This window comes from Trifolium pratense, linkage group LG4 (assembly GCF_020283565.1).
Source record: "Trifolium pratense cultivar HEN17-A07 linkage group LG4, ARS_RC_1.1, whole genome shotgun sequence".
Classification (NCBI taxonomy): domain Eukaryota; kingdom Viridiplantae; phylum Streptophyta; class Magnoliopsida; order Fabales; family Fabaceae; genus Trifolium; species Trifolium pratense.
The window spans coordinates 36727619-36743393 of record NC_060062.1 but is presented as its reverse complement, the minus strand read 5'-3'; the positions used below and the strand labels follow the sequence as shown (position 1 = coordinate 36743393).

Genomic DNA, 15775 nt, shown 5'->3' with positions numbered 1-15775 from the left:
TCAAAAATCGAGCAATTGAAATTTAGGGGATCAAACAATTGAAACTTGTAGCATTAAAATCAAGCAATTGTAAAACTTGCGGTGCTAAAATTGTATTTAAGTCTTTAATTTTTCCTTGAAGTTTTCTCATATATCCTTTAATTTTCAAATGTATGGATTTCTGTATATCGATTAAAATTTATGTTAAGTAAAAATGTATGTAACTTACTAGGCTTATGATAAAAGGAGATATTTTACTTGCAAGCACAGAGTAAAAATACTAGAAATATGTTCTCATAATTAAACCAAATATATTTATTATGTTTTAACTAAAATATCACATAATGATACAATCAACATTATTTTTTTTGCTTGAACTACATCTAGTAGTAGTTTAACGCAATGGGCTAGATGTAGGTGAGCCAGGTGTTGCAGGAGACTCAGGTGGACTTGGTGTTACCGGAGTGGTAGGAGGATGTGGTATAAAGGGCCATAGCCACCAAGGTAGTCCCGGAACACCCGGTGTTGATGGAGTTTTAGGTGTTCCTGGAGTTGCAGGAGAACCTGGTAAGGGCCATGGCCACCAAGGTTGTCCTGGAGCACCGGGTATGAAGCAATCAGAACTTGCATCATCACTGCCTTTAACACTATTTGTTTTCGCGCAATATTTGACACTATCCACATCATTCTTTTTTGTAGCAACCTCAACTTTAGGTGGGCTTGATATTAATGGAGTTGTCGGAGGTGTTGGTATTAACGGAGTGGCAGGTTGATTTGTTGCACCGGGCCATCCAGGTAAGCCCGGAATACTAGGCCATGTCGGAAGGCCTGGAATACTCGGTAGGCCTGGAATCATAAAACAATCAGAACTTGCATCACCATCGGTTTTACCACTTAATTTGGCGCAATATTTGACACTGTCCACATTATTTTGCTTTGTAGCAACCTCAACTGCAAAAATATGAGCCATGATTAAGTCAAATTACACATATTTTCCGTCAAAATGTCACAAAACCGTAATTTATGAATAACGATGAACAAAAACTTCACAAATTTTGTTATTCATGGTTGGTAACATTATTCATCGACAAATATGTAGGTGCATACATGAAATGATCAAATGAATTTTACTATGGATAAAACAAGACAATGAGAGTGTCCAATTAAAATAAATCAATTAGAGTGAAAAAAGGTAAAGATGCCTTATTACTCAAATTATACTTTCACGGTTTTGGATCTTTAATATAATTGGGGGCAAACAACTTTTTATTTTATTAAATAATCATGACTTACAAAAATCAAAAGAAAATTGAAAACTCAATCTTTCTAGAGATTAAGGAAATCTTACCCAAGTGCCTAGCTTCTCCCATGGAAGAGACTAAAACAACCATGACCAAGAGGCCTTGAATGAGCAAGGCTACTTTAGAGGCCATTTTTTTTAGTAAATTAGAGCCAATTGAAATTTTTCTGATGAAAGATGTGAAAATAAATGTCGAAATGTAGTCTATATATATGAGAGCTAGATGGATAGTGGATGGGCTAATTAAGGTTAACAGTAATTTTTTTTGTCTTATCTAATAATTCTATATTGTTTCTAGTCAATAAAGCTTTAATTTGTTTTCCTAATTAAAAAATATATATATTTATTCATGAGAGCATAATATTTTATGTTATTATTTAAGTATTAAAATATATTTTTAAGGTAATACTCTCTCTTATTCCTATTATAAAAAGAAATAATATATATTTAAGTTCGTTAAATAATTGAATGTATTTGTTCTAGTATATAAGCCAAATGCATATTTAGTCTATATTATAGACCAGATACATTAGTTATTAAATAAATCTAAAATTTAATTTTTTTTATAGCACAGACCAAAGAAAGTAATATTTTATTATATTTTTTTGATGGAGGAGTAATATTTACTATTTACCAAAAAACAAAAAAGTAATATTTATTATTCAAACAATAATAATATTTATTCAAATCAATGTTTCAAAAAAAATATTTTATGCTTTAAATATGATCATATAAATATATCATTTTAGGTGTGATACTTAGGACCTGTTTGGATTGACTTATTTTTAATATTATGCTAAAATCTTATACAAACAAATAAGGTTTTATGTATTATTATAAACTTTTCAAGGTAGTTTATGTCTAAACAACTTATAAAAATAAAATTTTTGTTAGTGAAAACTTATAAATTGACATTCTGTCAAAAAAAAAAAACTTATTAATTAACATTAAAAATTATTTATTTACTTAAGCTAAGCTAAAAAATAAGTCAAATCAATCGGGACTTTAATACTAAATAATCTATATATATACTGAAAAATGGTTTTTTTCCTCTTATTATAATAATATTTACTAATACACATGGTTGCTGGGGTCAGATTTATGTCCCCCAGCTCTTTATATTTTATTTTTTATTAATCTATTTTCTGTTGGTTAAAAAAAAGTAAATTGCATAGTCAACATGGGAAAAAGTTATCGTGCATAAACCTTGCATAAATATATCAGATTGCTTAGTGCGCCCTCAATATTGTTTAGCGTGCCTCCAAATTGCTTAGTGCCCCCTAGATGCTTAGCGCCCCCCCTAGATTTCTAGCACCCCCAGATTGCTTTGCGCCCCCTAGATTTCCTGTGCCCCCCAGGTTTTTTTATTTTTAAAATTTTTGATTAATTTTGAATAATTGAATTTTAGTTTATTCATTAGGGATAATTTTCAGAGTATTATGTATGATTAAATGTTTTAGTAGCTTGTTTTAAACTAAAATCATGCCAAAATCATTTGCTGTGGAATGGTTTTAGAGATTTGTACTCCAAAACCATTAGATGTACTTAATCATGTCAAAACCTTTTTGTTGTGGAATAGTTTCAGAGGGTTGTACTCCAAAACCATTAGATGTACTTAATAGTTTTTATGTTAATTGTGATAGATTAAACCATAATTACAGTACATGTTTTAGTATGTAATTTTAAATTAAAATATGGCTATATAATTATCCAACACAATTAATTTAAAATGAGTTCTTATAGTATGTACTTCAAAGGGACAAAAGTAACTATTTCATTTGAAATGAGGAGCGCACTAGAAATCTGGGGGAGGAAAAAAAACTGAGGGGCGCGCTAGAAATCTGGGGGAGGAAAAAAAACTGGGGGGTTGTTAGAAATCTGGGTGAGGAAAAAAAAATTTGGGGGGCACACGAGAAAATATGGGGGGCATGCCAGGAAAAAAATGGGGGACAAAAAAGGGGGGCGCGCTAAGTAATCTAGGGGGTCTGGTAAACAAATTTCATTATTTATGCATGGTGCATAAGGAAAAAGCTTATGTAGTATGCACCATAACCACTCCCCTCAACATGCATGTCCAGTGAGTTATTTTTTTAAAATTATTGATCAATTTTTATAAATCTATTTTCTTTTTTATTAATCTATTTCCCTTTGCTTATTAATAACATTTTAAGATTATTGTTCAATTTTTTAAAAGATTATACCATTTAAAAAAATACATTTTAAGATTATAAAAAATAATAAACATTTATGTACCAAAAAAAATTAATAATAAACATTTAAGAAGATTCATTATTAATTCTTAAATTGAATAATCAATACTAAAATATATTTCAAAACATAGTTTGTTTGCCATTTAAAAAAAATTATTTGTTTGACTAGGTTTTTAATAAAGTAAATTACAAGCCTTAAATTAAATAATAGTAAATATTTTTTTAACAAAAGCGATTCAAACTTTTTTTCTTTTGACTAAAAAGACCATTCAAACTTGCATTTATGACTTTTATTCGCGATCATAAACTATTGAAAATTGATTATATAATGGCATTAGGTTAAATGACTTATAGCATGTTTGGTTCAGCGTTTGCATGCCAAATTTCGCATCCCGATGCAAGCTAAACATGATATTTATGAAGCTGTAATTTGTAGCTTTAGGAATACAATCAGAATTCACCGCACTTTTGTAAAAACCAACGTGAATCCAAACATATGCTAACTTACCCAATAGCATTTTCTAGTATAGGGTCGTCTTCGTCGACCACCTGGTATGTCTTTGTTAACACAGAGTTTGAAAAAAATGGATTTTCATCGAAGAAAAATTCGAGTTTGAACCCTTTTGGAGTAGTTATCCTGGTATACTTGATATCTTTGAGAAACTTCAGAGCTTCCTCGTCACGCTTGGTAATCTAATTCATAAAGCTGTGAAATTTTTCCCTGGTTTATGAATTAGATTACCAAGCGTGACGAAGAAGCTCTGAAATTTCTCAAATATATCAAGTATACCAGGATATAGCTACCCAAAATTAAAAGGTTCAAACTCGAATTTTTCTTTGATGAAAATCTGTTTTTTTCAAACTCCATGTTAACAAAGACATACCAGATGGTCCATGAAAACGACCCTATACTGGAGAATGCTATCGGGTAACTTAGTCTTTTTATGCTGATGCTATTATATATGTAATCTATTTTCAATATTTTTTTAGCGTTTCTTTAAATTAAATAATAACAAATTATTTTCTTCAGGTGCGTTTTTATTCGTCATCGATTCATCCCCAAATTTTGTTCATCCATCTATAAGCACCATTAATTAAACCTTCCTTCTAGCAGAGGAACCACTTCAAGAGAGCCTTTGCAAAGTCATGGCTTCTTCTATTTTAATGAAGAGACCAATTTTTTGTGGATCGTTGTACATATGGGTGTAGCGATGTTTGTGGGTGGGTGTTTGTGAGATTGAAGAAGATAATGACTTTGTGAGATCTGAGATATGAATAGTCAAAATTTCATTGGTTCAATAATTTATTCTTTTTACTTTTTATTGTCACAAAATTGTTTTTTTGTAACGGGATGGTGATTCTCACATGTAACGAAAAGATCACTATCAGTTAGTGACATGGATTAAATGATGACGTGTTGTTTTTTTATTGGGAGAACAACACCAACATATTGTATCTAAGTTTTGTCCTTATTTTTATTTTACCTATTCAAATATTTTATGATTAGTTTTCATGTCTTTTACTCCGTCAGCTTCTATATGAAAAAATTTACCTTTTAAATTTATCGTAAAGTTGATGTATTTAGACTATAATATTGTTTAGATACACCAACTTTATAATAAATCTAAAACGTAATTTTTTTTTCTTTTATATATAGAACCCAAGGGAGTATCATTTTATTTTAGGTTAAATATCTTATGTTATATTTTTAAATTGTTTTTTACTTTCATATATGAATATGTATAATATTTTATATTATATATTAAAATTCATTAGGTAAATTTTTTTTTTTGACTAAAAATTAGGTAATACTATTTTTTATTACTAAAACGATAATTATATTTATTCAAATCAAATCGATATCGATATTTTAATAATAAATAGTTTTTTAAGGTAATATTGGTTTTGTTAGGCACATATTATGCACAATTTGTTTTTAATATACTCATTTGCCTTATTTAATGATAAAGAATTTTATACATTTGACCAACATTGAATTGGTATTTCGTACAAGTGGTAAGGGTCTTGGCAATGGCGGATCCATGACCTTGGCTCAGTGGGTGGAAACTTTTTCACTTCAATTAAAAATAATAATAATTATATATATAATTTCAAAAAATTGCATTAAGATACAAGTGTTTTTTTATTCAACCTTAAGATACAAGTTAAAAAGTTAAATATAGTTTTTTTTTTTTTTAAAATATTGCATTCACTGTATTAAACGCTTAAAAATGTATATTTTCAACACAAAACTTGTCTCTTAAGTTTGTTTCGTTTCATTTGTCCCATAAATTTATTTTTTTCATTTTTTTATTATATTTTGGTCGCTTAAGTTATGAATATCAAATACTTTGATCTTTTGAGTTACAAACTTTAGATAATTTAGTCATTCCGTTAGAAATCAAAATATCTTGATATTTATAATAATTTAAAAGGTTAAAGTGTTTCACATTTATAATTTAAAGAATAAAAATGAAATGAAAAAATTTAATGGACCAAATTATCTAATGTCTGTATTTTAAAAGATTAAAATGAAACAAAGAAAATTTATAGAACCAAAGTAAAATATAAAATTAACTTAATGTATGAAAAATATAATTTAACTTATTAAATAATAAAATTTGCACACAAATACAGTCATAGAATGCTATGTAGACAGCAGTGAGTCCACATGGCTGAATTGTTTTGATTTGAATAAGAATGACTATAAGTGAAAAAGCTACCGTAACAAAATGAAAACACTGCAGCCCTGCATGGTGCAGAGGGATTGGACAGAAGCTGAGCTTGGTGCAGGGTGCAAAGCCAACTTTTCAGGGGGTGCAAATTTAAATAAATAAGGATTATTTGTTAAAATTTGAGTGTGGTCAGCTGCACATCCTAGGCCCAACATGGGTCCGCCCCTAGGTCTTGGGCCATTAAGCCTGTGATTAGGGGTTCGGTTTTTGGCTCTTACATATGAAGAAAATTCGGTTGAAATGAGACAATTCAGTTTGTGTTCTCCACAGGTTCTCCGACAGAGATTAACCATCGCTAATAGAGGCGGCATCTTCATGCCAATATCATGATAAAAAAAATAAATTTATACATTGTGATACTTATTATTAAATTTATTTTCATTTGCCTTACTTAATGCCTCAAAACAAAAATTATGATACTTATTGAGTCAAAGAAAAGGATGCGATACGTCTGTGAGCTTAACTTAGTTGGCAGAACATTATATTATATATATGCATGCAGGAGACCAAAGTTCGAACTCCGGTTATTCATTTATCCATATTTTTTTTTTTACTTGTTATCCATCTTAAGAGTGTAATTTTTAGCCATTAATAAACTACTTGACAAAAAAATGCGATGCTTAATTTATAAAAAAAGGAGTGTTAAACTTAATACTAACAACTACCAATTAAGTTCTTCAAAAAAGAAAAAACTACCGATCAAGATATCCTAAAAATAGTTTTTAAAATTTTGGCTTAATTATAATTTTCGTCTCTCTATTTTACTCAACTCATGAAAATGATCCATCTATTTTAATTTCACCCAGTTTTAATCCTGCTCACCCAATACTAATCTTACATGTCACATTTTTAATGACATGGCAAAGACACTACTGACGTGCCAAAGTCCACTCACACTAAACCTTTTCATGTCACTAATTACATATATTTAAATTATAATAAAAACACAAAACTTAAAATAACAAACGTGAGCGTCGGAGAACTAACGTGTTTTGCATGAACTTTCCCACCATCATCCACCGTACCTGAACTCTATTGCTACCGTAACTAGCTCAGATCTCACCATCGGAATCACTTAATCCTGTTTGGGCAGAACAATACCCAATTTTAATACTCATATATGTCTTAATATACAAAAATATAACAATATAATTAATGCAGAAAACTCAATTCAAACTTCAAAGCCAAATCTTTATCAAAATAAACTCCTTCAAAGTTTCAATGTCATATCTGATGAGGATGAAATTTTGTTGTAACAAATACCCTTCATTTGGATATGTGACAGATTCCTAGGTAAGGGCATTTTTTTATTTTTCCTGGGACATCAACTTTCTTATATTGATATTGATTGTTGCTATGAAATTTATATAACTAAACATAATCATCCCAATGATTTTGTCTCTGACATGGATACACTATTATACACTCATATACCATGTTCTGTGATTTACTTGTCTTGACAAATGAGTTACGTAAAAAAAAATTACTTTTCTTGTATGTCATTTTTTATTTAGAGTTGAATATAATTTTGATCTCCATAAAGAGGACTAGGGGTGTAATTGGACTAGTTTGGATCGGTTTTGAGTGAATCCAATGTCTTAACCAATGAGTTCTTCATTTGTTCAGTTTGATTCGATTTTTAGTGTTTTTCAAAAATGAATCCGAACCAAATTCATCAGTTTGGTTCGGATACGTTAATCTGTTTTATGAAAGTTTTTCAAAATCGAGCAATTGAAATTTAGGGGATCAAAATCGAGCAATTGTTAAACTTAAGGGGTTAAAATCAAACAATTGAAACTTGTAGCGTTAAAATCAAGCAATTATAAAACTTGCGGTGCTAAAATTGTATTTAAGTCTTTAATTTTTCCTTGAAGTTTTCTCATATATCCTTTAATTTTCAAACGTATGGATTTCTGTATATCGATTAAAATTTATGTTAATTAAAAATGTATGTAACTTACTAGGCTTATGATAAAAGGAGATATTTTACTTGCAAGCACAGAGTAAAAATACTAGAAATATGTTCTCATAATTAAACCAAATATATTTATTATGTTTTAACTAAAATATCACATAATGATACAATCAACATTATTTTTTTTGCTTGAACTACATCTAGTAGTAGTTTAACGCAATGGGCTAGATGTAGGTGAACCAGGTGTTGCAGGAGACTTAGGTGGACTTGGTGTTACTGGAGTTGTAGGAGGCTGTGGTATAAAGGGCCATAGCCACCAAGGTAGTCCCGGAACACCCGGTGTTGATGGAGTTTTAGGTGTTCCTGGAGTTGCAGGAGAACCTGGTAAGGGCCATGGCCACCAAGGTTGTCCTGGAGCACCGGGTATAAAGCAATCAGAACTTGCATCATCACTGCCTTTAACACTATTTGTTTTCGTGCAATATTTGACACTATCCACGTCTTTCTTTTTTGTAGCAACCTCAACTTTAGGTGGGCTTGATATTAATGTAGTTGCAGGAGGTGTTGGTATTAACGGAGTTACAGGTTGATTTGTTGCACCGGGCCATAAAGGTAAGCTCGGAATACTAGGCCATGTCGGAAGGCCTGGAATACTCGGTAGGCCTGGAATCATGAAACAATCAGAACTTGCATCACCATCGGTTTTACCACTTAATTTGGCGCAATATTTGACACTGTCCACATTATTTTGCTTTGTAGCAACCTCAACTGCAAAAATATGAGCCATGATTAAGTCAAATTACACATATTTTCCGTCAAAATTTTATCAAAACCGTAATTTATGAATAACGAACAAAAACTTCACAAATTTTGTTATTCATGGTTGGTAACATAACATTATTCATCGACAAATATGTAGGTGCATACATGAAATGATCAAATGAATTTTACTATGGATAAAGACAATATGTACCCAAAAACAAAAAACAAGACAATGAAAGTGTCCAATTAAAATAAATCAATTAGAGTGAAAAAGGTAAAGATGCCTTATTACTCAAATTATACTTTCACGGTTTTGGATCTTTAATATAATTGGGGGCAAACAACTTTTTATTTTATTAAATAATCATGACTTACAAAAATCAAAAGAAAATTGAAAACTCAATCTTTCTAGAGATTAAGGAAATCTTACCCAAGTGCCTAGCTTCTCCCATGGAAGAGACTAAAACAATCATGACCAAGAGGCCTTGAATGAGCAAGGCTACTTTAGAGGCCATTTTTTTGAGTAAATTAGAGCCAATTGAAATTTTTCTGATGAAAGATGTGAAAATAATTGTCAAAATGTACTCTATATATAAGAGAGCTAGATGGATAGTGAACGGGCTAATTAAGATTACCGGTAATTTTTTTGGTCTTATCTAATAATTCTAAATTGTTTCTAGTCAATAAAGTTTTAATTTGTTTTCCTAATTAAAAAATATATATATTTATTCATGAGAGTATAATATTTTATGATATTATTTAAATATTAAAATACATTTTTAAGGTAATACTATCTCTTATTCCTATTGTAAGAAGAAAAAATATATATTTAAGTTCGTTAAATAATTGAATGTATTTGTTCTAGTATATAAGCCAAATGCATATTTAGTCTATATTATAGACCAGATACTTTAGTTATTAAATAAATCTAAAATATAATTTTTTTATAGCACAAACCAAAGAAAGTAATATTTTATTATATTTTTTTGATGGAGGAGTAATATTTACTATTTACCAAAAAACAAAAAAAGTAATACTTATTATTCAAACAATAATAATATTTATTCAAATCAATGTTTCAAAAAACTATTTTATACTTTAAATATGATCATATAAATATATCATTTTAGGTGTGATACTTAGGACCTGTTTGGATTGACTTATTTTTAATATTATGCAAAACATCTTATACAAACAAATAAGATTTTATGTATTATTATAAACTTTTCAAGGTAATTTATGTCAAAAATAACTTATAAAAATATAATTTTTGTTAGTGAAAACTTATAAATTAACATTCTGTCAAAAAAAAAACTTATGAATTAACATAAAAAATTATTTATTTACATAAACTAAGCTAAAAAATAAGTCAAATCGATCGGGACTTTAATACTAAATAATCTATATATATATATATATATATATATATATATATATATATATATATATATATATATATATATATATATTGAATGTGAAAATAAATAAAAAAACATATACGAAAAATGGTTATTTTCCTCTTATTATAATAATAATGTTTACTAATACACATGGTTGTTGGGGTCAGATTTATGTCCCCTAGCTGTTTATATTTTATTTTTTATTAATCTATTTTCTTTTGGTTAAAAAAAAAATTTGCATACTCAACATGGGCAAAAGTTATGGTGCATAAGCCTTGCATAAATATCCCAGATTGCTTAGTGCGTCCCCGAGATTGCTTAGCGTGCCCCCAGATTGCTTAGTGCCCCCCAGATGCTTAGCGCCCCCCAAATTGCTTAGCACGCCCTCCAGATTGCTTAGCGCGCCCCCAAGATTTCTAGCACCCCCAGATTGCTTTGCGCCCCCCCAGATTTCTCGCGCCCCCCAGATTTTTTTATTTTTAAAATTTTTGATTAATTTTGAATAATTGAATTTTAGTTTATTGACCAGGGATAATTTTCAGAGTATTATGTATGATTAAATGTTTTAGTAGCTAGTTTTAAACTAAAATCATGCCAAAACCATTTTGCTGTGGAATGATTTTAGAGATCTGTACTCCAAAACCATTAGATGTACTTAATCATGCCAAAACCATTTTGTTGTGGAATGATTTCAGATGGTTGTACTCCAAAACCATTAGATGTACTTAATAGTTTTTATGTTAATTGTAATAAATTAAATCATAATTACAGTACATGTTTTAATATGTAATTTTAAATTAAAATATGGCTATATAATTATCCAACACAATTAATTTAAAATGGGTTCTTATAATATGTACTTCAAAGGAACAAAAGTAATCATTTAATTTGAAATGAGGAGCGCGCTAGAAATCTAGGGGAGGGAAAAAAAACTGAGGGGCGCGCTAGAAATCTGGGGGAGGAAAAAAAAACTGGGGGGTCGTTAGAAATCTGGGTGAGGAAAAAAAATTGGGGGGCACGCGAGAAAATGTGGAGGGCATGCAAGGAAAAAAATGGGGGACGAAAAAAAGGGAGCGCGCTAAGTAATCTACGATGTTTGGTAAACAATTTTCATTATTTATGCATGATGCATAAGGAAAAAGCTTATGCAGTATGCACCATAACCACTCCCCTCAACATGCATGTCCCGTGAGTTATTTTTTTTAAATTATTGATCTATTTTTATAAATCTATTTTCTTTTTTATTAATCTATTTCCCTTTGCTTATTAATAACATTTTAAGATTATTGTTCAATTTTTTAAAAGATTATACCATTTAAAAAAAATACATTTTAAGATTATAAAAAATAATAAACATTTAAGAAGATTCATTATTAATTCTTAAATTGAATAATCAACACTAAAATATATTTCAAATCATAGTTGTTTTCCATTTAAAAAAAATTATTTGTTTGACTAGGTTTTTAATAAAGTAAATTACAAGCCTTAAATTAAATAATACTAAATATTTTTTTAACAAAGGCGATTCAAACTTTTTTTCTTTTGACTAAAAAGACCATTCAAACTTGCATTTATGACAAATGACTTTTATTCGCGATCATAAACTATTGAAAATTGATTATATAATAGCATTAGGTTAAAATGACTTATAGCACATGTTTGGTTCAGCGTTTGCATGCCAAATTTCGCATCCCGATGCAAGCTGAACATGATATTTATGAAGCTGCAATTTGCAGCTTTAGGAATACAATCAGAATTCACTGCACTTTCGTAAAAACCAACGTGAATCCAAACATATGCTAACTTACCCAATAGCATTTTCTAGTATAGGGTCGTCTTCGTCGACCACCTGGTATGTCTTTGTTAACACCGAGTTTGAAAAAAATGGATTTTCATCGAAGAAAAATTCGAGTTTGAACCATTTTGGAGTTGTTATCCATGATATCTTTGAGAAATTTCAGAGCTTCCTCGTCACGCTTGGTAATCTAATTCATAAAGCAGTGGAACTTTTCACTCCTTTATCAATTAGATTATCAAGCGTGACGAGGAAGCTCTGAAGTTTCTCAAATATATCAAGTATATCAGGATATAGCTATCCAAAAAGGTTCAAACTCAATTTTTTCTTTGATGAAAATCTGTTTTTTTTCAAACTCTGTGTTAACAAGGACATACCAGATGGTCCATGAAGACGACCCTATACTAGAGAATGCTATCGGGTAAGTTAGTCTTTTTAACCTGATGCTTTTATATATGTAATCTATTTTCAATATTTTTTTAACGTTTCTTTAAATTAAATAATAACAAATTATTTTTTCAGGTGCGTCTTTATTCATCATCGATTCATCCCCAAATTTTGTTCATCCATCTATAAGCACCATTAATTAAACCTTCCTTCTAGCAGAGGAACCACTTCAAGAGAGCCTTTGCAAATTCATGGCTTCTTCTATTTTAATGGAGAGACCAATTTTTTGTGGATCGTTGTACATATGGGTGTAACGGTGTTTGTGAGGTTGAAGAAGATAATGACTTTGTGAGAATTGAGATATGAATAGTGAAAATTTCATTGGTTCAACAATTTATTCTTTTTACTTTTTATTGTCACAAAATTGTTTTTTTTTGTAATGTGATGGTGATTCTCACATGTAACGAAAAGATCACTATCAGTTAGTGACATGGATTAAATGATGACGTGTTGCTTTTTAATTGGAGAACAACATCAACAACATATTGTATCTAAGTTTTGTCCTTATTTTAATTTCACCTATTCAAATATTTTATGATTAGTTTTCATGTCTTATACTCCCTCAGCTTCTATATGAAAAAATTAACCTTTTAAATATATCGTAAAGTTGATGCATTTAGACTATAATGTTATTTAGATACATCAACTTTATAATGAACCTAAAACATAATTTTTTTTTAATATAGGACCAATGGAGTATCATTTTATTTTAGGTTAAATATCTTATGTTATATTTTTAAATTGTTTTTTACTTTCATATATGAATATGTATAATATTTTATATTATATATTAAAATTCATTAGGTAATGTTTTTTTTTTGACTAAAAATTAGGTAATACTATTTTTTATTACTAAAACGATAATTATATTTATTCAAATCAAATCAATATCGATATTTTAATAATAAATAGTTTTTTAAGGTAATATTGATTTTGTTAGGCACATATTATGCACAATTTGTTTTTAATATACTCATTTGCCTTATTTAATGATAAAGAATTTTATACATTTGACCAACATTGAATTGGTATTTGGTACAAGTGGTAAGGGTCTTGGGTCCCCTTAAGCCTTTGTTCAGGGGTTCGGTTTTTGGCTTTTACATATGGAGAAAATTCGGTTGAAATGAGACAATCCATTTTGTGTGCCCCACAGGTTCTTCGACAGAGATTAGTCATCGCTAATAGCGACGAAATCTTCATACCAATATCATGATAAAAAAATAAATTTATACATTGTGATACTTATTATTAAATTTATTTTCATTTGCCTTACTTAATGCTTCAAAACAAAAATTATGATACTTATTGAGTCAAAGAAAAGGATGTGATACGTCTTTGAGCTTAGCTTAGTTGACAGAACATTGTATTATATATATATGCATGCAGGAGACCAAAGTTTGAACTCCGGTTATTCCATTTATCCAACTTTTTTTTTTGACTTATTATCCATCTTAAGAGTGTAATTTTTAGCCATTAATAAACTACTTGACAAAAAAATGTGATGCTTAATTTGTAAAAAAAGGAGTGTTAAACTTAATACTAACAACTACCGATTAAGTTCTTCAAAAAAGAAAAAACTACCGATCAAGATATCGTAAAAATTAATAATTTTTAAAATTTTGGCTTAATTATAATTTTCGTCTCTCTATTTTACTCAACTCATGAAAATGATCCATCTATTTTAATTTCAACCAGTTTTAGTCCTGCTCACCCAATTTTGATCTTACATGTCACATTTTTAATGACGTGGCAAAGACAATACTGATGTGCCAAAGTCCACATACACTAAACCTTTCCATGTCACTAATTACATATATTTAAATTATAATAAAAACACAAAATTTAAAATAACAAACGTGAGCGTCGGAGAACTAACGTGTTTTGCGTGTACTTTCCCACCATCATCTACCGTACCTGAACTCTATTGCCACCGTAACTAGCTCAGATCTCACCATCGGAATCACCTAATCCTGTTTGGGCAGAACAATACCCAATTTTCATACTCATATACAAAAATATAACAATATTATTAATGCAGAAAACTCAATTCAAACTTCAAAGCCAAATCTTTATCAAAATAAACTCCTTCAAAGTTTCAATGTCATATCTGATGAGTATGAAATTTTGTTTTAAAAGTTTCATGGCCGCAACAACTCTGACTCCGCATCTTCCAAGAATATCGAAATCCAACACACCCTTGATGTTCGAATTTCCTGTTGTTTTTCCGTCTTTGATGACAAGGCCTAATTGTTGGTACTAAGAAACCATAGTGCTTTTGTCCTTAATGACTTAAAAGAACCATACAAAGGTATTGATATGAGAGATTCGACAATCATTGTGTGAGAGATTTATATTGTTTTCTTCCAATTTCTTGGTATGTGCTTTGTTTTCCCGTTTTATTTCTTGGTAGTGTTTTGTTTCCCGTGTCCTTCTTTTTTGATATGCATTCTGACAAGAAACACATAAGATTGTTAGTACGATATTGCGTTTTTCCATATCTCAAAACATAGAAAAAAAATGAAAAATCTTGCGTTATACCATCTCTTTATTAGTTTAACTTCACTCTTAAACTCTTGTTCTTTTCTTATGTTGCATATAATCAAAACTTTTAAAATAATCAAATTGTTCTATGTTTTATCTTCTAATAATTTACAGTTTCAGATTTGTTATTTTATCTAATTTTCTTCATCAATTTTGTTAAAAGTGAGAAATAGTAAGAAGAAAATAATAGTAAGTTTTATAATTAGTAGAAGTGATACATATGAATAAAATTCATCATTATTAACTTCCCATGTTCTTCTTTTTTGTAGTTGCCGAAGAGATAAAAGATGAAGATAAAGAAAACTGAGAAACAAAAAAGGTTACATGATGAAAAGTGACATAATATTATTTTTGAAGAAATTGTATAAAAGCTAATTGTGGATTTTTTTTCATACCTTGATCTTGATGTAACTTGTGTAGGATGAAGTTTTTCATCTTCTTGTTTGTTAGATTGGAAATATATCATTTCTGCAAAATACAAGATAATCAAATTAGAAAAAATGTAGATAAAAATGAGGAAAAAGAAAGAATAAAAACAAAGAAGAAGATGAGAGAAAGTGATATAATTTTCAAATGAGTAAGTATATAATGAAATGTAAGTTATAAAGAGTGGGAAATGTTGTGGATTTGAATTTGAATTCAAAGATACAAGACAACAAAGTTTGTATGACAGACTGATGTGACTTAAAAC

General features: G+C 29.3%; 1 protein-coding gene across 1 annotated transcript; it reads right to left on the bottom strand.

The window, feature by feature from the left end:
• Positions 1-373: 373 nt before the first annotated feature.
• On the bottom strand, positions 374-1441 carry LOC123922599 (cuticle collagen 34-like). Its single transcript, XM_045975297.1, has 2 exons — positions 1328-1441; positions 374-930 (listed from the first exon to the last, which is right to left on the bottom strand). Exons 1-2 carry the CDS (start codon positions 1410-1412, stop codon positions 374-376), a joined length of 642 nt encoding a protein of 213 aa, XP_045831253.1. The 5' UTR covers positions 1413-1441.
• Positions 1442-15775: the final 14334 nt, after the last annotated feature.